Source organism: Centroberyx affinis, unplaced genomic scaffold (assembly GCF_046629955.1).
Source record: "Centroberyx affinis isolate AG114_WGS23_722 - 3 ecotype Tasmania unplaced genomic scaffold, CSIRO-AGI_Caff_v1 ptg003700l_1, whole genome shotgun sequence".
NCBI classification, from domain to species: domain Eukaryota; kingdom Metazoa; phylum Chordata; class Actinopteri; order Beryciformes; family Berycidae; genus Centroberyx; species Centroberyx affinis.
Window position 1 is genome coordinate 60,932 of NW_027281592.1, and position 23,571 is coordinate 84,502.

Here is a 23,571-nt window from a genome sequence, read left to right on the forward strand (position 1 = left end):
ACCAAGACAAATTCCTGTCAACTTTTGTTGACATGGCAATGAAGTCTTGAACTTGAACAAAGTAAAATATGTGCCAATGCAGTGCAGTAATTTCACCTATTTCAAAATTACAAAATTAGTTATTTAATTAGATTTTGTCACTTGTTTCTAGAGAGTTCTTGAAACAAGCTGAATTGTGTTGAAACAGGTTAAACTTTCCCATCGTCCCACCACAGAAACATAAAATTTTAGGACTCAGAACAACTTAAATTGACTTGTTAATATTGCGATGTTTGGCAGTGCGGAGTACATTTGGATTACAGACTGATCTTTTACTGTAAATTTCATGCATTGCTTTTCATTCCCCTATTTATGTTCTGTATAATAACAGTAAAACACGTCGCTCTCCAGTGGGCCGTCATGGCGACCAAACCAACCGTTTAACTCCCTGCAGATGAAGCCTGTATTTATGGCAGCGATCCTCCGTTACCGTCTAACGCCACTGGAAACAGAAAACAGGCAGAGAATTCGCCTCGCGGCGTTTTTCTTGGCAAGAACATCGCAGATCTACAAATTTATGGGACTCGTAAACCCCGTCGTGTCTTCCAACTGTCCGCTAAAAGAGTCGCGCTCTGTGAAACTAAACTTCTCGCCGTTTGGATAGAACAGCAGAGAGGCGGGTTTGGCTGAGTGGGACCGATGGGCGTATGGAGAGAAACTTGGTTATCGCTGTTGTCAGGTGAAACTACAACTCCAGGTTGTGATTTTCATGGTTTTTTTTTCAATTGAAGGATTTTGTTTTCCTCTTTGGGTTGAGAAAGTTTCATGTCTCTTGGGCTCATGAAACCCATTCAAACCCATTGTTTAACTTGAAATGTAAAAGTCAAGCCATTTTATCTGGATTTGTTAATAGTTGACATTTTGGAGATAAAGGCCTGACTGTAGTGTTATGTTGTGAGTTATGACTCTTCACAAGAGGGTCAGAAATTAACTGGGGCTTGGAGCAAAAATGCCCTTGAAAATCTATAAAATGCCTGTGAGATTAAAAATGACGGGACAAAAAATTCCCCCCCTCTACTTCGGGGTCCCATTTTTTTGCATTTCACCCTTTTCATATGTTTTTGTTGTGGTGTCAAATGTTCATGCGCTAATTCAACAACTGTCCCCCGTGAGCCACCGTAGCCACCTGTGACTTTCCAGCGTGTTCTGGTTGATAAAACAGGTCAGTTTTTCATCAGATAACAGCTGAGCATGCAGTCTGAAGCAGTAGAAAAAAAACCCTAACCTTAACCCTATCCCGCACAAACCACTGCAACAACAAAAACAGCCAATATGGTAAAAACGGAGCAGTAAAAGATGGAAAACAGCACCATCCTCCTCTGTAAGGCCTGCTACCAGTTTCTAGCAGCGGTGCTTCGAGCCAAAGCTCTTCATCAGACTTAAAACTGTGTGACAGACAGTTGTTCCTCCGCTGTTGTTCAGCCGTACAAAACATGTTGGTCTGGTTTTTACTAAAGATGGATCTGCCTCGAGGAGATTTACTTGGCTTGATGATGTTTTTTTTTTGGGAACAAGAACACTTTGAACAAGAACACTTTGTAAGGTGGATACTCTAGATCAGCATCATGTTGGTTCAATCTGAAACTTTATTTTAGTTCTTCTTGGTTCTTGCACATTCAGATGTTTTGTTGAGAAAGTTTTGCTCGAGCTGGTAATGCTGTAGGTTCTTAACTTATATATATATATATATATATATATATATACATATAAATGTAATATTAAATTCTTCTTCACTTTATGGAACAAAAACACAGACACACACTCAAAATCTGTCTGATTTTTTTTACGTCCTTGTTCCTTCTTGTTACCTTCACCAATGAAGTAGGAAGGAGGTTATGTTCTCACCCTGTCTGTCTGTCTGTCTGTCTGTCTGTCTGTCTGTCTGCCTGTCTGTCTGTCTGTCTGTCTGTCTGTGCAAGAAATCTCAAAAAGTTACAAACCAATTTAGCTGAAATTTGGTGGACAGAACGCTCTTGGCCCAAGGATCAGCTGATTTGATTTTGGTGGTAATACAGATCTGAGATTTCTGCCATTAGAAATGTCTTGCCTTTTAGCCACAGCTATTGTGCTGCGTTCATGTGCTGGTGGGAAAGTCCGACATCCAGGACTTCCAAATCTGCTGCTAAACAGCGTTGTATTCACCTGCTATTCTGTGGGAAAATCAAACCCGGAAGACAAACGATAAAGAAACGTGAATCGTTACGGAGGCTGCAGCATTGCAAGTTGGAGGATTGTTCAGCGTTGGTGAAGGTTTGCACTCTACTGAGTGACTTCTAGTTTGTATCCATTGCTTTATCTGTATTTACTGCATGTCCTTTGTTTTGCGGGGATGCGCGCGCCACAACTCTGCACAGACTTGCCAAAAATGTGCATAAACTGCGTAAATTTGGGAAAATTGAAAAGTCAGCTTCGTCAGTCCCTGCCTATGCCAATGCTCAATGCCCATGTGCAGTTTCAGATTGATTGGCCAACCCATCGAGGAGCAAAATGGATGCAGACAGACAGAAAGAAGGACAGAGTTTTCCTCATTTTATAGTAGGATGAGTAAATTCTTTAAACTTCCAGAAAATGTCTAACTTTCTTCATAATACTTAGCTGTTTTTCGTTACCTGCCAACAACGTTTTCAAAGACAAATACTCCATTAGCTCTCCTTTCAGAATACTTTCTTCTTCATAGATCTTACACTCTATTAATACGTGCATTACAGAGTCTTTTTCACCACAATCACGCTGACGAATGAGTTTGTCAGAAGTGGTTTATAAATGTTGACTTGGCAGGTGGACACACTAGACCAGCAATGCATCAGCTCGGTCTCACACTTGAGGCTGAACTTGATGAGTTCTTCTTGGAAAGATGCTGCATATAGTTTATTAGTTTACTTTTCATCTTTTAGTGAAAATGTTTGGCCAAAAAGTGATGTTGGCTTACAAATTGCGTCAGTAAAACTTTTCCTCTCCACTTTGTGGAACAAAGTTGCAGTCATTTATTCTCTTGTTCCCGCAGACTGTCTTGGTGTTGTTCTGGCGCTGTCATATCCATTTACACATGATCGTGTGGACAGGCACACACACACACACACACACACACACACACACACACACTCACTCAAGCGCTGGCTGCACATCTTAAAATTTGTGACGTGCTTGTTCTTTCTTGAATTTGTCCTTTTTGTTTATCTCCATTTATGTCCTTTTGTTTTCTCACACTTGTTTTACTTCTTGGTCCTTCTGCACATTCTGCTGGTTTTTTTATTTGTCAGACAGTGTTTTGCTGAAGCCGATAATGGCTCATGAATTATGCTCGGTTTGGTGTCAATTTTGTGAAACGGATCTGCAGTCGGTGACCCGGCGAGTGTGTTTATGCGTATGAATTATGACGGCATCTCAAGCGGTTTCACAAAAAGTTCAGCGCTCTTTTTTTTTTTGTTCCCTGGCTTCCCTGAGGACAGAGGAAAAACTACTGAGCTGGTGAATAGTAAACTCATGGCTCAGATAAGACTGGGAATGTTAGACACACACACACACACACACACACACACACACAGGATGATGTCAGGGAAGGAACAGTTAGTCAGGATATATAAGGCTTGCCACTTTTATCCAAACATCGCCAAAAGCAGTCAATATTCTTTTCCATGGAAGGGCATGATTTTCTGTGCTGTGCCATCTTTCTGACTCCCGGGGGATTACAGGGAATTTTACGGCACATTTTTATAGTATTTGTCATGGAAGTGAAGCCTGGCAACGTCTTCTCGAGAAGCTCTGCCCTCCAAACATGGCTCCGCATCCCGGCCTAATTTACTATATGTCATCCGTAAACCTTTGTGATTTTAAGTGAATTTTATGGAACGATTTTTTTAATTGGATTTGTCACGGAAATGATACTTGGCGACGTCTCCGCCGTTGCAGTCTGCGTAGGTTTGCCCGGAAAGCGTCTCTCTTAAAGTCCTGGTGTAATTTGTTGTGATCCGTGTCTCTCCTTTGTGGTTTTTAAGGAAACTTTAGGAGATTTTTGGTCACACAAATGATACTTTGCGCTGTCTTCACTGCAGAGTCTGCTGTCCACCATGCTTTGATCTGAAAATCATGTCATAATTTACGGTTCAAACTTGGGATTTGGGAGGAAATTTCACAGAACGTTCATCGTATTTATAGTGAAAATGATAGCTGCGGTGTCTTTGCAGCATGATCCGGTGCACACAGCTTTGTCCTGAAAAGAATTTATCGCCATTCTTCTATCTCCTCCGGGATTTTAAGGAAGTACGAGGCAAAGTTTCAGTCATGGAAACATGGAAGCAGTACGCCGCCTTGCCCTTTCAGCAACTCCAAGCTTTCAGAGTTGTTGGACTTCTTAAAGGACATAAAATCTTGTCATAATTCATTGTATGCCATCCACATATCTCCTTTGGGGTTTTGAGAAAATTTCACAGATCATTTTTTCTAGTACTTGTCATGGAAATGATACTTTTCACATCTTTTCAATGTGATCTAGTGTATTGAGTTTTCCAACAAAATCAAACGAAAATCAAATCCTAGAATCATCTGTTGTAAGGCATCTTGGCAAATGTCAGACCAAATCTGTAGTTTATTTGTTATGGAAACACTTTGCAGGAGGGTTCGACCAGTGTGGGTTTTTGAAGGCCGATACGGATACTGATATTTTTGTACTGAAGCTGCCAATCAACATTACTTTCTGCCAATATACAATATCTTTAAATGTGACCATTTTTATGCCCAAGTATTCAGTGTTTCCCCCCAGAATTCTCTCCTTATCAGGGTGGAAAAGCCTCTGAAACAGCATTCAGACCATCATGGGACACTAAAACTCTCCACTGAAACCCAGACTAAAAGAATTTTATTAGTGTCAGCAGCTCTTTAAGGCGGGACCGTCTTAAAGATAATTGGTCCAACATGATCTCATAAAAAGTCGTAAAAGGAGCACGAACTCGGAAACGCAGATTTCCGTGCTGTGGACATGATTTACGTTCCTCCACCATGAACTGGATTCTGTGACAATAACACAAATTGAACACGGCATTCTCAGCTAAAGGTTGGCTAAAGGTTGAGTTTAGGCAACTAAAACAACTTGGTTAAGGTTTTGGGAAAGGCTTTGGTCATGGTTAAATAAGAAAAACAAAATAAGAAAGACCGAATTGAACTCTGGCATTGAAGTCAAACTCCTCCACCCATCCACCACCCGACCACAAAACCCTGACTGTCCACTGGGCTGCTTCACTGTGACTCTACTTACTGTTTATAGTCGTGTCTCCTTCATGGAACCGTTTCATGCTGGGAAAACAGAACCGTTAACTCTTTACGTGGCACCAACATGTAATTTGGTGTTAACAAGTCGTGTTTATTTCACGCATTTGTGTTAGATCAGGTTGATAGGTCAGAGCGATGTATGCTTTCATACTTTAAGACAGTAGAGGTTGTTTGGATTTAGTTGATATACGACATTCACTCCCTGGATGATCTGGACTCTACGACAGCAAGCATCATAACAGATATTTATGGTTCCCCGTCTGCAGGCCTCATATCACGTCGGCCATCTCTGAGACTCCCAGAGGGTCTCAGTGACATTTCAAGCTGAATTTCCTGTCTGTTTGTCCTGGATACTTTGCTGTCTTTGTCTTTTCATCCTGACCTGGCGGACGGAGACTTTGACCCCTGAAAACCCGGGACAGTTTCCATGAGAAAAACCTTCTGGTTTTCTGGTTGTTTTGGTGCCGGGCCACTTGTAATAATTCAGACAACAGATGTATTTGTCGACACAAGAAATGTTTGTGTGTGTGTGTCCATCTATTTTTCAGTCTGTCTTCCTGCCTCTCTCACAGATCAGTGTTCAGGAATTTTCTGCCGAGTTCATAGACTGATATTCTGTCCTGTATGTTAATGTGCAGGCGTTTGTATTTTATTCATCAGACTTAAAGCAGGAGAGCCATCGGGGCTCCCAGACTTTGGAAAAACCAGTTTGAAGAGTTCAGGCTGGATGAGTCTGTATCATCTTTTAAATCACATCTTAAAACTTCTGCTTTTATGTCATGATATTGTTGTTGTTTTGGTGTTTTTGACCTCCTTCCTCCTTTTATGGTATACTTTATGTATCTTGCCTTGCTTTTACATTTCTTACATTACATGAATATATGAATTTTGTGTTTTTGCGTTTCTTTTTTTATTCTTTTGCAATTGTATTTTGAAAAGAATACACAAAGACTATAATAACATACATTCTTGTATATATATAGTATGTGTGTTTGCATGTCTGTTTGTGACCCCTTGAAAACACTTCAAAACAACCTCTGCATGACAGAAACGTCAACTCATGGTCACGTCTGTGTGATGTGTGTGAAAACATGTAAAGCATCATTCAGTTTAGTTAGTTTGTGTACATGTGTTGGCTGTGTGACAATTTAGGAGGAGCAACAAAGCGTTTTCGGCTGCATTCATGTGTGTTATGCATGCCTGCATTTGTGTGTATGTTTATGAGTATAAGTGTCTGTGTGTGTGTGTGTGTGTGTGTGTACCTGGCTGGTGAAGGTGATGTGGTAGGTCTGGTATTGGATGGGGGGCGGAGTCCAGATCAAAGTGACAGACGTCTCTGTGACATCCTTAGTACTCAACTGAGAAACACCTGACATGACTGGAGAGAGAGAGAGAGAGAGAGAGAGAGAGAGAGAGAGAGAGAGAGAGAGAGAGAGAGAGAGAGAGAGAGAGAGAGACATTGTTTAGTCATTACTGGCAATCTGTCAATGTCTATAATGTTACCTGAAACAGCTGATATACTGTGCTGCTTTGGCAACATACTGTAGGTTTCTTTCCTGTCATGCTAATAAAGGCAAGTTTGATTATAATTGAAATGGGACAGAGAGAGAGATATAGACAGAGAGAGAGAGAGAGAGAAAGAGAGAGAGAGAGAGAGAGAGAGAGGGAAGGGAAGGGAAAAGGAAACATCTGGATACAACAAGAGCAACTATAAAATGCATTTAGTGCATTCCATAGCATGAGTATCATGCTGCTAAACTGAAACTTGATTCACATTATCCCATCAATTACCACGGCCCATGAAACAGTACGGTCCGTGAAATGTGGATAATGTGGTTATTTCCATATAACTGACTGCTTCACATTCTAATTCCTTTAATACCAGGAAATGTCTCCAACTGAGCCTATAAGCCATGGATATCCTAGCTATAGCGGGCTTTCAGGTGACGTAATGCACCCTTCTGGCGGCCATATTGGAGGTCCATAGGTCTTGGGCAACAGCTGATTGTGTTTCTTAAAATAAAGCTTGTCATTATCAACAGAATTGAACAGACATGATTAATTTCTGTTCTGTTCTTGACTGGGAACTGATTTCATCACTGAGCCATCTGATTGATTTAGTGTTTAGATAATGTCAGCTTGTTAGCTAGCTAACCATAGCATCTGGTCAGCTAACCATCACTGTCTTGTTGTTAACACATCTGATTAGCACACTAGCTAACGTATCTAGTAGCAGCTAGCGTTAGCATGTTCACATTAACATCAGTGTGTTTGCTGGCTAGTTAGCTAGCTAACAGTTTGTTCAGGTTAACTGAGCTGACTCTTCTCAAGCTACAACTCTTCATGTTTTGGAGTAGAGACTAGGGCTAAAGACAAGACAGTTTGCTGTGTCACATGTGGCGCAGTAAACAGATTATAAACAGATTGTAAACAGATTTGTTCCAGCAGACAATGTTTTCTGAATTTGTATGTAATGATTGAATTTATTGAAGTTGACACTTATTATTGAAATCAAACTCATGATGCTCTTACCAATTTGTTATCCTATTAAAACCATAGCCTGCTGCATTTCAAGTCCTAACATACATTTAACATACATGTAACCAGTGGTGGAAGAAGTACTGAGATCTTTTACTTAAGTAAAAGTAGCAATACAACAATGTAAAGATACTCCATTACAAGTAAAAGTCCTGCATTCAAAGTCTTACTTAAGTAAAAGTACACACATACAGTACAAGTATTGGCAGCAAAATGTACTTAGAGTATCAAAGTAAATGTACTCATTATGCAAACTGTCCCCATTTAGAGAGTTATATTTTTCATACATTATTGGAATATTAATACTGATTTACATGTAAGCAGCATTTTAAAGTTGTCAACGTGAAGCTAATCTTAACAATTTAGCTATACTTTTGGGTAGTCTAATCTATAACAATGCTATTTTATAGTTATTTTATAAAGATGATCAAATGTTTTAAATATAAAATATTGATCTGAAAAGTAACTAGTAACTATAGCTGTGAAATACATGTAATGGAGTAAAAAGTACAATATTTCCCTGTAAAATCTAGTGGAGTATAAGTACAAAGTAGCATAAAATGGAAATACTCAAGTAAAGTACAAGTACCTCAAAATTGTACTTAAGTACAGTACTTGAATAAATGTACTTAGTTACTTTCCACCACTGCATGTAACCTACATTTGGAAACAAATCCACCTTATCGCACTATTCACTACTCACTCATCCATTAACTCACTCTCTTTTCTCTCTCCCTCCTTCTCTTAATGTCAGTTTCTTTTACCCTTGATTTCTTCCTTTCTTTCTTTCACCCTCGCTCTTCTTGACGTCTGGTCTATCTCTCAGTCTCTCTCTCTCTCTCTCTCAGTCTCTCTCTCTCTCTCAGTCTCTCTCAGTCTCTCTCTCTCTCTGCTTTTCAGTTCAGTTCAGTTCAAAGCTGCTTTATTGGCATGAAATACAAAAGTGTTGCCAAGGCAAAAACAACAAATAACAGAGTATAACCAGATTCAGATACTGTAGCATCCACATCAATGTGACAATTTCACATTAATAGATCGCTAAATCAATAGGCAAGTTTATCATTGTTAATATCCCTCATGTCTAAGTTGTGACAGGTTATTGTATATTTCACTGCTGCTTTTTCCTCCTAGAATGGATTGTAATTTTTCATTTGGGAAAAGGACTTGTCTCTCATTCCAATCAATCAATGACTCACTCTCTCTCTCTCTCTCTGTTTCTCTCTGTCTCTCTCTCATGTGATTGATGCAGTGGAACTAAAGGAACAGCAGGTATTCATTTGTACTGCTGCTGAACCAATATTTGTTTCCATCTCTGAAGAAATCCTATTAAGACATCCTGGATCGAACCGCCAGCCGTCTGCTCACCGTCACCACAGGACTGCACTGTTAAAGTCACAGCGAAGCATCTTGCAGGATGTCGCGGCGGGACATAACGCAGGGAGAGATCATTCAAAGGTCTAAACCAATGGAATATCAGCCAGGGAGAGACAGGCAGTTGTATATGACATTTTCTGTATTTCATTCTAACATATACCATATAGAAAAGGACAGAAACGTGGCATGCCGCAGCGCTGCCAAAGCAAACCTCGCAGCCCGGCAGTCGTGCAAAACTGATTTATGACGGCACATAGCGGGGGCATATTCGATAATATTCTACAAATTTGTTTTACTACACGAGTTCTCATAAAAATTAGTGCTGAAAAACCCGCTGCTCAGTGGGTCAGTCACAGCGCATGACGTAATGTTCTCATAAAGAATCGCCATCACCCGACACGTAGCTTCTATACCCACAGGACTGGGAAAGGAAACTCTGCTGCTGCTCACCACAGACTGTGACGCAACAGGAGGGTATAAAGGTATGAGAAGTTACACACACACACACACACACACACACACACACACACACACACACACGCAAGTATACAGCTGTATTCAGACACACATGCACATACACAACACACCAGTATTCACACATAAACACATACTGCACACTCTCACACACTTTTGCACAATTACATGCATGCATGCACATTGAAGTACCCACAAACACCCATTTATTGCACTACCTCTCTCTCTCTCTCTCTCTCTCTCTTGCGCGCGCACACACACACACACACACACACACACACACACACACACACAGGAAGTCCACTCTGCTCAGTGGTTAGTTAGAATTGGTAAAGTACTTAGTTATGCGCGTGCACTAACACACACACACACACACACACGCACACACACTCCTGTACTAGGCAATACTGTAGTCCATTACACAGCAGTCTGAGGGTGTTTTATGGAGAGAGCAGGTCTGGATCCAGCCGCTCACTTAATGAAACAGTTCCGTCATTGGAATTCACTGCTGCTTGAACCAGTTCCAAATGGAATGGCCAATAAGCTAACGTTGCCTGGCAACAACAACAATAACAACAACAACAAAAAAAAACATAGCGCCAAGAGGCAAGCTGTACTACAATTCACTCTCCAAGTATTTCTTTTTTTTTGTGCAAATTATGATGCATCGAATCAGCAGAGCAGAATGGAATTGACAAAATGATATCAAACCTCCTCAATATCGATTTTCAAATTCCCCATAGCCCACTTGTGGCCATTCTAGAAGCCTCCTTCAGTGTCTCACATTCTAGAATTCTCTTTCAAGTTCTCAAGTTCTAGAAGGTCTCACGTTATTGAGTTCGCTTTCAAGTTCCCAAGTTCTACAGTTCTCCTTCAAGGTCTCACTTTGTAGAGTTTGCTTTGAAGTTCTTAATAAGGTCAATAATTCTAGAATAGATCAAGAATAGAACACATACTAGAATTTGCTTTCAAGTTCTCGAAGGTGTTGCATTCGAGAGTTGGCTTTCAAGTTCTCAATTTCTAGAATTCTCCTTCAAGGTCTCATGTTCTTCGCTCTCTAGACTTCTTAAGGTCAAGAATTCACTTTCAGTTTCTCTTTCTCTCTCAAGTTCTCTTGCTAGACTGACATCTAAATGAAGTACTGGAATCCAAGTCAGTTAAAAATCTTACTACATACATTGCAAAATGATTGGGACAAAAATGTAAACTAGGCATGGACAGAAGTAAATGGGTTAGAACTCTAAATGACACCAGTATTCTCCTTTAAAGACCTGTTTTGATCTACGGTTCTCTGTATTTTAGTGGGTTTGACTCACCGGTGTCACAGTTGGGTCCGGTCATCCCCGCCTCACACTGGCTGCAGTCCGGTCCCGTGAAGCCACGGCGGCACACACACTTCCCCTTGACGCACCGCCCTTTGTTGTTGCAGTTACTGGGACAGCCTTTGGCGGAGCAGTCCGGCCCGGCGGCGCCCACGTCGCAAACGCACTTCCCGTTCACGCACTTCCCGCGGTTGCTGCAGTTGTTGGGGCAAGCTTTGGTCGAACAGTCAGGCCCTGTGAAACCTGGTTTGCAGACACACTGGCCGTCCACGCACCTTCCGTGGTCGTTGCAGTTGTCAGGACAGGCCTTTTCGGAGCAGTCTGGCCCGGTGAATCCATGATCGCAAACGCACTGTCCGTTGACGCAGCGCCCCCTGGTGTTGCAGTTTCCCGGGCAGGAAATCTCTGAGCAATCGGCACCTGTGAAGCCGCTGTCGCACACACACTTACCGTTCACACACCTTCCGCGGTTGTTGCAGTTGTCGGGGCAAGCTCTTTTGGAGCAATCGGGGCCGGTGAATCCAGAATCGCACACACACTGTCCGTTGACGCATCGCCCCTTATTTTTGCAGTTTCCGGGGCAGGATTTGTCGGAGCAGCTAGGACCGGTGAATCCGCTGTCGCACACACACCTGCCGTTCACACACCTTCCCTTGTTGTTACAGTTGTCGGGACAGCTGTTCTGCGAGCAGTCCGGACCGGTGAAACCAGGATTGCATACGCACTGTCCGTTCACGCACCTTCCCCGGTTGTTGCAGTTGTCGGGACAGCTGTTCTGCGAGCAGTCCGGACCGGTGAAACCAGGATTGCATACGCACTGGCCGTTCACGCACCTTCCCCGGTTGTTGCAGTTGTCAGGACAACCTCTCTGCGAGCAGTCAGGACCGGTAAAACCGGGATCGCACACACACTGTCCGTTCACGCACCTCCCATTGTCATTGCAGTTCCCGGGACAGTTGGACTGGCTGCAGTCGGGCCCGCTGAACCCAGGGAAGCAGACACACTTGCCGTCCACGCAGCGACCCTGGTCACTGCACTCGTTGGGACATTCGTCTACCTCTGGCTTAATGGAGCAACCTGCACCTGAAGGAGAGGGAGGGGTGGGAAAGGGTCAAACAGTATTTTAGGTGGGATGACATAGAGACGCCTTTTTACCTCAAAACACTTCAACCCTCTGGTCTTAATGAGGAAATGTCATCTTGTTTTTTGTTTTGTTATCCATTGATATTTATGATTTCTACATTGCCTGTATCTAGTTATGTTTTTGTCTCCCAGCCATCCTCTCTGGGTTTCCTCCTTTGGCCTCCATGTCGGATTTCTCCCATACTAGCCATTTTTTTTGCCCTACTCTCTTGTGATTGGGTGAATGGATCATTGTCCTGCTTGCATATTTGAATAATTGATTACAACTATGTATACAGTCATGTGTGGCTTTGCCTTCTCAGAACTGATAATGGCCTGTGATCAAAGCTGATCTGTTGTGCAATTTGTTCAGTTTTTGCACTTTTCACTATTTGCGCCTTATATAAATAAATGTCAGTCTTATTTTGCATCAGCTGGCCTCTTTTGGATTTCTTCCTTTTCATCAATGTGTGCATTCTTGTTGGTTTCTTCCTGTCAAACAGTGTTTGCTAATAGTTTTGTAGTGTTTGTTTTAGCCTGCTTGGTACCAGATGTACCAGATGGGTGGGGTTTATGTATTTTATTTCATGTCAGCATAATTAAGACAGTGTCAAATAAGCTGTAAATCACAGAAATGGATGCTAAGTTGATTTTCACTAAGTTTTAGGTTTTAGGCCCTCATTGTACTGTTATATGTGGCAACTGGGAGGTGGGAGGAGGTGCAAGAGATTAAGGGTTTTTAGGTGGCATTATAAGAATGGAAGTTCACTGAAACATCCCTTGAATGAGTACAACAGAACATTCATCACTCCTTAGTTTATGGGAGGTGGGATGGTGGTGGTGGTGGTGTGTGTGTGGGGTGGGGGTGGGGGGTGGGGGAGGGTATAAGCTGCACTAATTAGGGTCTAACACAGCCTTGTTTGGACTAATTACCCCCTCTGTATGTTTGTGTGTGTTGTTGAGAGGAGGGTGGGGAAGCTGCACTGGACTGGGAGGAGATCGAGACTGAGATCACACTGGGCAGAGAGCTGGGGAAATACACACACACACACACACACACACACACGTGCACACAACTCTGCAGGGAGCTTCCTACTTGACTGTTTGGATGGGTTAAATACAGTGGGGAAAGGGCTTAGTTATGCATACACACACACACACACACACACACACACACACACACACACACACACACACACGTGGCTCGGTTAGCTCATGGGTCCAGTATTAGTGAGTTGTGCCAGTTAATAATGTGATCATTACTGAGGTCAGCTCCACTCTGATGGAGGATATGAATGATGGACCAATTCTACCATAAATGTGTCAAACATAATTAAATTGAGAGTACAGTTATAAATGTATCATCCGTCTGCTAACTGTGCAGCAGGAAGTCATACTTTCATGACAAAATGTGTATGCATGCCTGTGTGTGTGTGTGTTTGTGTGTGTGTGTGTGTGTGTGTGTGTGTTACACCCTGAAAATCAGCTGCACTGCAGGATGATTCAATGGAATGGGAGAAGCTGTGAGGAGAATGGTGAAGTAATATTAACTCATGTGATTGGCTAAAACAGAGACATGTGCATGCGATTGGCCGGATCGTTACTGAAGACATTTCCACCCGTAATGAAGATTTACAGCAGGGAGATGAAAGATGTCAGGAGACCCGGGTCTGAACCACAATGGTTCAAATACATTTTTGTAACATTTATTCATGGAGGGAAAGATGAAGGAGCACCATCGTGTTTTCCAGCAACGTCCTGCTTCACATTCATGCAGTTACACACAGTCAGACTGGGAGCTGCACTGGAGCAGTCGGGGGTTCAGTGCCTTGCTCAAGGGAACTTCACCAGCATTTGTTAAAGGATGATTCCAGCATGATTGGAGTTTTTGTTCATTTTCATTTTCTGCATGTTTTACATCACTGCAGGTGGTTTTCCAGTGCTTTCATCACATTAGGGCTGCAACTAACGATTATTTTCATTGTCGATTAATCTGTCGATTATTTTCTCGATTAATCGATTAGTTGTTTGGTCTATAAAATGTCAGAAAATGTGAAAAATGTGGATCAGTGTTTCCCAAAGCCCAAGATGACGTCCTCAAATGTCTTGTTTTGTCCACAACCCAAAGATGTTCAGTTTACTGTCATAGAGGAGGAAAGAAACCAGAAAATATTCACATTTAAGAAGCTGGGATCAGAGAATTTTGACTTATTTTTCTTAAAAAATTACTCAAACCGATTAATCGATTATCAAAATAGTTGGCGATTAATTTAATAGTTGACAACTAATCGATTAATCGATTAATCGTTGCAGCTCTACATCACATTATGAGATATTTGCTGTTTCACTACAGAGCTAATTACATCTGGCTTGCCTGGGTGCGGCTCTCCAATACTTTCCCATAGGGGACTGGATTGTAATCGCTCTGTAATGAGACATGTATATATTTAATTTTCAGTTTGACAACTTTAACTTTTTCTTTTGTATTACTACAGCCGGCTGGAAAATAAGAAATAAGGAAGTACTAAAGCAAAACTGTGGGAGAAAAGCATGATTGTAGATAATTTTCATTTACATCTTTTTACCCACATGTTTAATTTCAGAGCGAGTAAGCAATATGTTGAAAAATAAATGTTTTGGGTACTTTTGGGATGGCTTTTTGGATGGTCCATCAGCCCTGTAGGACTGGATTGGAGAGCTGCAGGCAAGAAGACGCAAGTAGCTCTATGTATGATGGAGAAAGATGGAAAACAGTAAGCCTACCTTTACTCTCCTTGGAGGTGCAGCAGCCTCCCTCGGGTCCTCCACATTTCTCCCTGAGCGTTGACACTTCCCTCTCCAGCCGCTCCAGTCTCTCCCTCAGAGCGGCAAAGTCCGCCTCGCAGCCGCAGGACCCGGAACCGGAACCGGAACCAGAACCGGACGGAACCAGCTTGATCCGGTGGGTCAGGACCAGAGGAGTACCGGGGGCCAGGTCTATTTCTTTACCTGGGAAATACAAGGAGACGCATGCCGACTCAAAAGGAAACAAATGTGATACAACATGGATCTTACATAGATTATGTTTGAGGGTCCCCTGTAAAGTTAAATGAGCCTGGGTTCATGGTGTTTGGTCACATATCAGAAAGTCTTGAGTTCATCTTGTATTTCAATACGTTTAATAATGTGTTCAATAACTTTAACTGTCCCCAATAGGGCTGCAACTAACGATTATTTTCATTGTCGATTAATCTGTCGATTATTTTCTCGATTAATCGATTAGTTGTTTGGTCTATAAAATGTGGATCAGTGTTTCCCAAAGCCCAAGATGATGTCCTCACATTGTTGTTGTTTTGTCCACAACCCAAAGATATTCAGTTTACTGTCATAGAGGAGTAAAGAAACCAGAAAATATTCACATTTAAGAAGCTGGAATCAGAGAATTTTGACTTATTTTTCTGAAAAAATTACTCAATCGATTATCAAAATAGTTGGCGATTAATTTAATAGTTGACAACTAATCGATTAATCGATTAATCATTGCAGCTCTAGTCCCCAAGCTTTCACTTTTGACTAATCAGCACTGTAATCTTTTCCCAGCAGGTCTTTACCTCCTTGGCTGTCAGATGAGTCTCCCTGAGTGGCGCAGCCCTCGGAGATCACCACCTTCAAACAACAAAAAAAGAAAAAGCCTTTAATAATAATAAGAACTTTATTTTTATAGCACCATTCACACATAGAACGCAACTCAATGTGCTTTACATAAAATATACTGATTAAAACAATAAATGGATTAAAACAATTACAAGCAAAAGTAAAAATTTTCAAGCAAAATTAAAAATAGTCCAGCATAGGAACGACCCTATGCCAATACAACTTATCAATCGCCGTCTTGGAACATGAGAACGAACTAGAGGTCTTCACGGGTCTACCCGGACCCTAGGATCCGAGACCTGACCCGGGACCCATATGGGTCCGCCTCGGGTCCCATTCTATTACCGCGGGTCCCGGGTCTGTTTATCATTATGTGTATAATAATATATATTTTTAAAAATTATCAGGTCCATTCGGATCTCAGAATGAATTTCCCGGGTCCATTAGGGTTCGGGTCCGTCATTTTGGACCCGTGAAGACCTCTAGAACGAACCTCTATGTACCTTAATGGGTCATATTGACAGGAAGGACACCTCTGTAAATCTGTCCTAAGCCGACTGAGCCTTTCAGTACTTAAATTTTGGCCACAAACACAAACAATTCCGTAGCCAATATTATGAGTTCTTCCTTGAGTTGAGTTTAGAGGAACGTCATAATGTGTGGTGATATTGTACAGAGCCTTTCGGTACATACTAGTACTTTATTGTGTTATGCTTTTTTCTGTAAATGTAAATGAATCCATCAAATAAACAATCAATCATTTCATCCATCCATCGATCCATTCACCCATCACAAACTCCCTCCCTCCCTCCCTCCCTCCCTCAACCAACGAACCAATCACCTTGATGGAGTCCTGCTTGGCGTCCCTCGGTGTCCTGTGACCCCTGACCTCTAACTCTCGGGAGGCTGAGGGGGTCAGGAGGGCGGGGCCGGCCAGGAGGAGGAGGAGGAGGAGCAGGAAGGAGGGGGCGACGGGAGGCATCGCTGCGGTCCGACCTCCGGGAAACTCTCCCTCAGGCGGATTGGGAAGAAGAAGGAGGGAAGGGAATGATGCGGGAGTCTCGGTTCGCTCAGGAGATTTCAGCTGATTGTGGAAGTTTATTCTGTTGATTTGACAGTTTTAGTAGAGACACAGAATTTTCTCTGCAGTGGCACCTGCAGTCTGTAGTCTATAGTCAGATGCTTCCTCGTTTTTTAGTCAAACTCTACAAAGGAGATGACTCTAAAAGGAGAGTTGCCAGTCGTTTTTCCTCCCCTCTCTCCTCTGTTTCTCTCTCTCTTCTGTATCCCAGGGCTTTTCCCCCTGGAACGAAGACAGAAACACACATTTACACCCACTTTAAAATCCATGTTAGCTCAGCAAACTTCGCTTTGGTCACAATTAGCAGAAATAGGACCATTATTTGTTTATGGGTCTGTCAGCGGAGTGTGTCAGCCAGTAAACCACAATGGAAAAAGTAACTTGTGCTTAAAGACTAATTTATTATCCTGCAGCCACTTTCCTAACAGCGCCACCTCACAGGTTGGTGGCACATGGATCGCACCGAAGGCTGGGAATTTAGACTGGATACTGAAATTGGTTCAGCTTGGGTACGGTTTCTGAACAGTGTATTATGGGATGGAACACCACCTCCAGGCCCTACTGGTTTCTATTTGGCGTTTGCTTTGCTTTTAGAATTTTTTTTTATAGGCTACACAGTAGGACCTAAATTAACTTATTTCAAGTTCTGTTAATATATTTAACATTCTCTTAAATATTTCATGGTTTTTTTTGAAAGGTTTCTTAAATATTTAAGTTCTGTTTATTTATTTCTTATTATCTGCCTCCCACCCCCCACCCCCCCACCCCTTTGTTGCTTGTGACTGTTGCTGTGTGAACTAAATAAAAGTTGAATGAAGTACATTGCAAAGTTATCTGTCAAAGTACTGTGCTGAGAGTAGAACACATGGATTGACTATCTGCCAATCAATCTGTAAACTGTAAATCTGTGCACCGCAGACATCTGTAAATCTGTCACTGTGTTACAGCCATCTAACTGTGACTTTTATTTTCAGCCATCGTGAAATTTAATAAAAGAAAATCTATTTCATTTATTCACATCTATTCATTGCTACTGTAGTGATCCAATTCTCTCTCAGGAGCCAATAACATTAAATTGAAAACGTGAATTGCCATGGCCACAATGCACCAGGCTGGTAGTTTGGATCAATTTGAATCCTTGTTTGTGACACTTTCTAAAACTGGTGTTACTGCATTATGTCTCTAACATGTCACTTTTTCATGAATCAAGAAAAACAGCCTCACTTTTAGATTGACGGCCATGCCTTTTTTTAAACTAAAATACAACAGGTTTTGAATGGGTTTCCTGAACCAAAGCATAACAGTTTCTCAACCCACAGAAGACACAATCCTTCACGTAAAAACATCAAAACTGGTGTTTCAAGGTTTTCACCTGACAGCAGTGGCAGCCATGTTCCTTCCAACATCCTCGTCAATCCCACTCAATCAACTCAGCAAGCTGTCGAGGGAAGAAATGGCTGCCTGTGCCAGCTCATAACTCACAATGTAATGCTGCTGTTGGGTGAAAACCCTCCAAAATGTCCAGCTCCAGCTTTTCATGAATTAGCCTTATTATTATATTGCCAACAATGTATTTCTGACATTATATGATTTGAAAAAGAGTTTATTAGCCCAAGGGTGAAAAAAAAAAATTCCATAAAAACCCAGAGAGGGCCACATAATCATCAGTCAATTTTAGGAAAAAGATGAAAATCACCAAACTTGGAATTTCAAGTTTTCCCCTCCAATACACACACATAGTAGCTGACAATGTCCACAGATATAAGATAAACCTAATGATCTGAGGACCGTGTCCCTCCAGAGAGCTTTACGACCGAAGCTAGTTAATACTTAAAAGATCTACAGTGTGTGGTGTGTCCAGCAGCAGCAGGTTTGAATGTAGAAAGCAGCTGTGGAGAATTCCCAGTTCTGGGCCTGGTCCACAACAACAGCATGACGTCACCAGGCTGAGCAGCACATGAAGAGTCTTATTTTAAAATACTATATCTACTTTGGAAAAAAAAAAATCATAAACCTTTAGTTCATAAATCAATATCTTTGAAATAGGATCCTGTCTGTAAAAGTGTTGTCATTCATGCGGAGCGGCTGAAAGGCGCACAAAAGGTGGTTGTTCTTGAAAAATCGCTGTGGTTTTTTTGGAAGAGCAGAGCGCTTTCAAAAGTTGTGAAAGGTAAATTTTTCAGAGGTTCACTTTTTGATTAAACTCATGACTGAAACTGCCTCCTTTGAATGCTTAACAGCTAGAATGAACAATATGAAAGGGAAATTTAAGCAGGTCTGGGAGCATTACCTCCTGTACATTAAGGGCTGACTGTATTGGTGGGTTGGCCGGTGCGGTCGCCCGGTCTGGGTTCTGTCGGGGCTTTTGTGGGGGCGGCTTGATCGCGGGGTCCGTGGGGGATGCCCTGTGGGCCGGGTGGCGGGTGCTGCGGGGCGGGGGGTTTGGGGAGTGGAGCAGTCGTCTGGAGTGGAGGTACAGTATCGGTTTGGAGGTATCGGTTTGTGGCATTGTCGGTGTCTCGGCTGTGTTTCTGATCGGTTTGGTGCTGACCTGGTGGATCGGGGTATCGGTCTCTTTCGGGGGCATGGAGATTTCTTGGTGGCTCCGGACTCTTGAACGGTAGTGTAGCCTACTTGTACCTGTATCTCCATTTTGTTGCTTTCTTGTGTTTTGGCACACACTTTTATTTAAAGTTCCATCTGTTTATATTTGTATCTCTGTTTGTTTGTTTGTTTATTTTTAGTTGTACCTGTTTATCTCTTGTATTACCTTTTATTCCTATTTTTTATATATTTTTTTTTTCGGCACACACTTTTATGTAAAGTTCGATCTGTTTTTAATTGTATCTCTGTATTTGCTATTATTGCTGCTTTTGCGTTTTATTGTATGTAAAGCACTTTGTAAACATTGTTTTTAGAAAAGTGCTATACAAATAAAGTTATTATTATTATTATTATTATTATTATTATATTAAAGGGTTATGAGAAAATTAGAGGCTAGATATCATCACGGTTGGAACTGTACTGTGTATTAATATAGGTGCTGTCTTTAAGTGTTCTAAATGAGTCTTTCCATTACTCTTGTGTTTTTGTTTGTTTCATTTTTGAATGTCTGATTGTATAATGTTTGCAACGTCATATTTACAAGTCATGCGTGTGTGTAATTGTTGAAAGAAAATTAATAAATACTTAAATGACAAAAAAAAGGTTCACGTTTCAGCCGAGTGACGTGAACTGCCAGCCAACCACGATGGAGAGACTGGGTTTCATGCTACACAGGCGTAGGAGGGTGGTTGTTTCCCACAACAACAACAAAGACAGAGAAAGTGCCAATGGAGAAATTAGTCATTGTCGTAAGTGAATATTCTGAGCTTCAAAAAGTACCACAACACCAATGATAAAGAGGCAGTGCGGATCATATACATGTTGTGAATATCTGGTAAGCGTTTTCTTGTTGTCTGCTAGAAGTGCTAACCAGCTAAGTTCATTAGCTAGCCAGCTGCTCAGCTAATGTCAGATAACATTATCATGATCTGCTTTTTATTTCTCCTCCAGGCTCCAGGCAGAGCTTTTTCCACACAAAAAAAAAACTATGTGTGATTGCAGCATAGGTTACCTTCTGTCCCCTTAATAGTACACCATAATTTGTTTCAATGTGCCACTTTGAAGGGGAAGTAAGAATTTCACTGACTCATAGCACATAATTACCATAATATATCCCTACAGGGTTGATGGGGTTGTTGATCAAAACATTTTTGGATTTCAAAACTCACTTTCTGACCAGTACTCTGTTTGGAAACAAGAACTCTGCAACACAAGACATTTGATCTACGAAAAAGCCTTGTTCTCAAGCCAAAAAAGCAAATATAAAACAAAGCAGTATTATTATTCCAGTATTTAGCATGGTGATAGCTCTTCACTAGACGTTTCTGTTGGATCTCTCCGTTTAGAACGGTGATGAAATTGTTTGTCAATTACAAGCTTCCATAATTCAAGGGGTGGGCAAGTTGATGTTGGTGCAATTCCTACTGGTCGCCAGTAGAGGTCAAAAGAGCTCCTAGATTACTTTATGCCCCTTTAAAAAAATTTGGGGATTTTAAATTTTTTTTGATTATACAATTAATTTGGGGTTTTTTTGTGCTATCTATCATTTTGTACAAGCAGATGTCACTTTTTTCTAATGGAGGAGATCTTATTTCGAAACCAAACTAAAATAAAAGCGGGTCAACAAATATGAGAGGGGAGGAAAACTTGTAGTAGCAAGTTATTTGGTTTTCAGGATCAGTAGCAGCAGCGTTGGACAGGAAAAATATAATAACTCAAGGCCCTCAGAGAAGAGAAGCAGCGCTGCAACGGTGAAGGAGACAGACATAACAGATTCTCAGCGGTGTGGGACGGACTGATTGTGTTCCATCCCCAGAGGCTACAGACCGCCTGGTTGAATATCTGACTCTGTTTCTGTGCCGGTTTCTCACTCTAACACCGTTTCTCTCTGGGCTGTTTTTAGATTTATTTCTTTCTCGGCTCGTTCTGTCTGTCCTCCTATTCTCTCTCTCCTGCTCAGTCTTCCTCTCTCCATTCTGACTAATGTGTCTCTGCCTCACTCTTTCACTTCCTGTCTTTTTTCTTAATTTATTAACTCGTATAGGATCCCCATTAGCTGATGTACAGGCGACATATATAAATTACAAAACAAATACTTAAAACATGGGTATAAAATATAAGAAACATATTACAACAAAAATAACAACATATGAACAAACAACAGGGTTCCCACACCTTCTTAAACATCAAATTCAAGGACTTTTCAAGGACTTTCCAGGCCCAATTCCCTCAAATTTAAGGACCCAGCACGGCATAGTTTGAGACACGGATCAAGGTTAATTACTGTTACAACACTGAGAATTTTTATAATGAGAACTAGCAGGCTTTACAGAAGCTCAGAGACAACAATTAAAAAGAGAGAGAGGCTTGAATGTGTGAACACTTCTCTACTGTGCTGTGTTACAGTGATGGCAGACTATGTGGTCTCTTGCTTTCTCTAAATTCAAGCACTTTCAATGACCCATGTCTATTTATGTCTATTTTCAAAAGCTTTCAAGGCCTTGATTTTTTTTTTCTCAAATTCACAACCTTTCAAGGATTTCAAGGACCTGTGGGGACCTTGAAACAAGCAAACAATTGTAGAGCCCCTCTTTGGCCAATCGGTGCAATTTTAAAAAATACCAGAATGGAGCAATGACCAATGAGCATCATTCCCAGAAGTTTTGTCAAAATCCACTAGTGTCTGAGATATTGTGTGTGATGGACAGATGGACGGACCAACATGATCTCACACAAACATGTGAAATGAACACGAACTTTAAAACTGTGATTTATGTGCTGTGGACATGTATTATGGGAAAATAAAGTTTCTCCATCACAAACTGAATTTTACGTTCCCCCGCAACAAATTGAAATACATTCCTCCGCCATCAATTTAAATACGTTCCTCTGCCACAAATTCAATTACGTCCCAAAGGTTGGTTAATGGTTAAGTTTAGACAAGTAGAACGACTTTGGTTAAGTTTAGGCAAGTAAAACAAGTTTGGTTAAGGTTAGGGTTAAGGTTATGGTTAGGCAACTAAAACAACTTGGTTAGGGTTAGGGAAATGTTTTGGTTAAGGTTAAATAAGAAAAGTGTTCGTTAAAAATTAAAATGTGACCTATGGTTGAAATGTCCTTTGTAAACACTGGGAGTCGAACCCTGGTCACTGCCATACTGGTCATTCATACTACTTCCCATTTGTGTCTCCTTCACATAATTATTTTGTGCTGGGAAAATGTAAATTTAACACTTAATGTTCCACCAACACGTAATTTGCTGTTAAGAAGTTGTGTTAATTTCACGTTTTTCTGTGAGATCAGGTTGGGATGGACAGACCGATCCATAGCCCCTCCCCCGATTTTACTGTAGACAACAAAGTGCACAATGACAACAACAAAATTATGATGAACAAATGATGAACAAAATAATAAGGGAATTTGCCTATCCTTTACTGTACCATATTCATCTGTATTGTAGCTTATTTTATCCTGCACTGTTGTAATATACTTTGGCAACACTCAATACTATTTGATTCATGCCAATAAAGTTTTTTTCTGAATCTGAATCTAAAGGAATTTCAGATTCAAATTTACACAGAATGACAATACAAAACTCAAAGGGAAGAGAATGACATCTCTGCCTACTTCCTCTCACTTTTCCATTTTTTCCCCTTTTACTCACTGCTGTCTCTCTTCTCTCTTTCTCTCACTCCCTCTTTTTCTTCTCAATCTCTCCTTCACTCCTGAATCCCACCACTGCAGCCACGCAGGGCATCAGAAACCAGAGTTAACACACACTGAAGTGGGAGGAAATGAGGAGAGGAAAGGGGGGGTTAGGAGGAAAAAACGTAATAAAATCCGCTCAGCCCAGCAGTTGCTGACTGCTACTAGCTCCGGCTTCACAGTTTAACTAGGAGCTGTAGGTTACTGCAGCCACCTGTGTCTGCATGTGTGTTTATATCAAGAGTTTCATCCCAAAATGAGATAAAAAAAAAAGAAAAAAAAAAGAAAGTAAAATCTACTGCTACATTGTCATTTATTTTATGCCACAAAATGAAAACACATTACTTCTCCTAAGATGGTAAGCGATTTTAGTAATTGCTTGACAAAATGTATTTGCATTCCAACTATCTGTCC

General features: G+C 41.3%; 1 protein-coding gene across 1 annotated transcript in view; it reads right to left on the bottom strand.

The window, feature by feature from the left end:
- LOC139662047 (tenascin-like) overlaps window positions 1-19,435 on the bottom strand; it is a 53,931-nt gene extending 34,496 nt beyond the window's left edge. The window contains exons 1-6 of the mRNA XM_071540635.1: window positions 19,139-19,435; window positions 16,609-16,779; window positions 15,725-15,779; window positions 14,898-15,122; window positions 11,007-12,095; window positions 6,567-6,682 (exon numbers count right to left, since the gene is read on the bottom strand). Of these exons, the coding sequence (XP_071396736.1) occupies window positions 6,567-6,682; window positions 11,007-12,095; window positions 14,898-15,122; window positions 15,725-15,779; window positions 16,609-16,779; window positions 19,139-19,435 (1,953 nt within the window). The remainder of the gene's footprint in view (window positions 1-6,566; window positions 6,683-11,006; window positions 12,096-14,897; window positions 15,123-15,724; window positions 15,780-16,608; window positions 16,780-19,138) is intronic.
- Window positions 19,436-23,571: the final 4,136 nt, after the last annotated feature.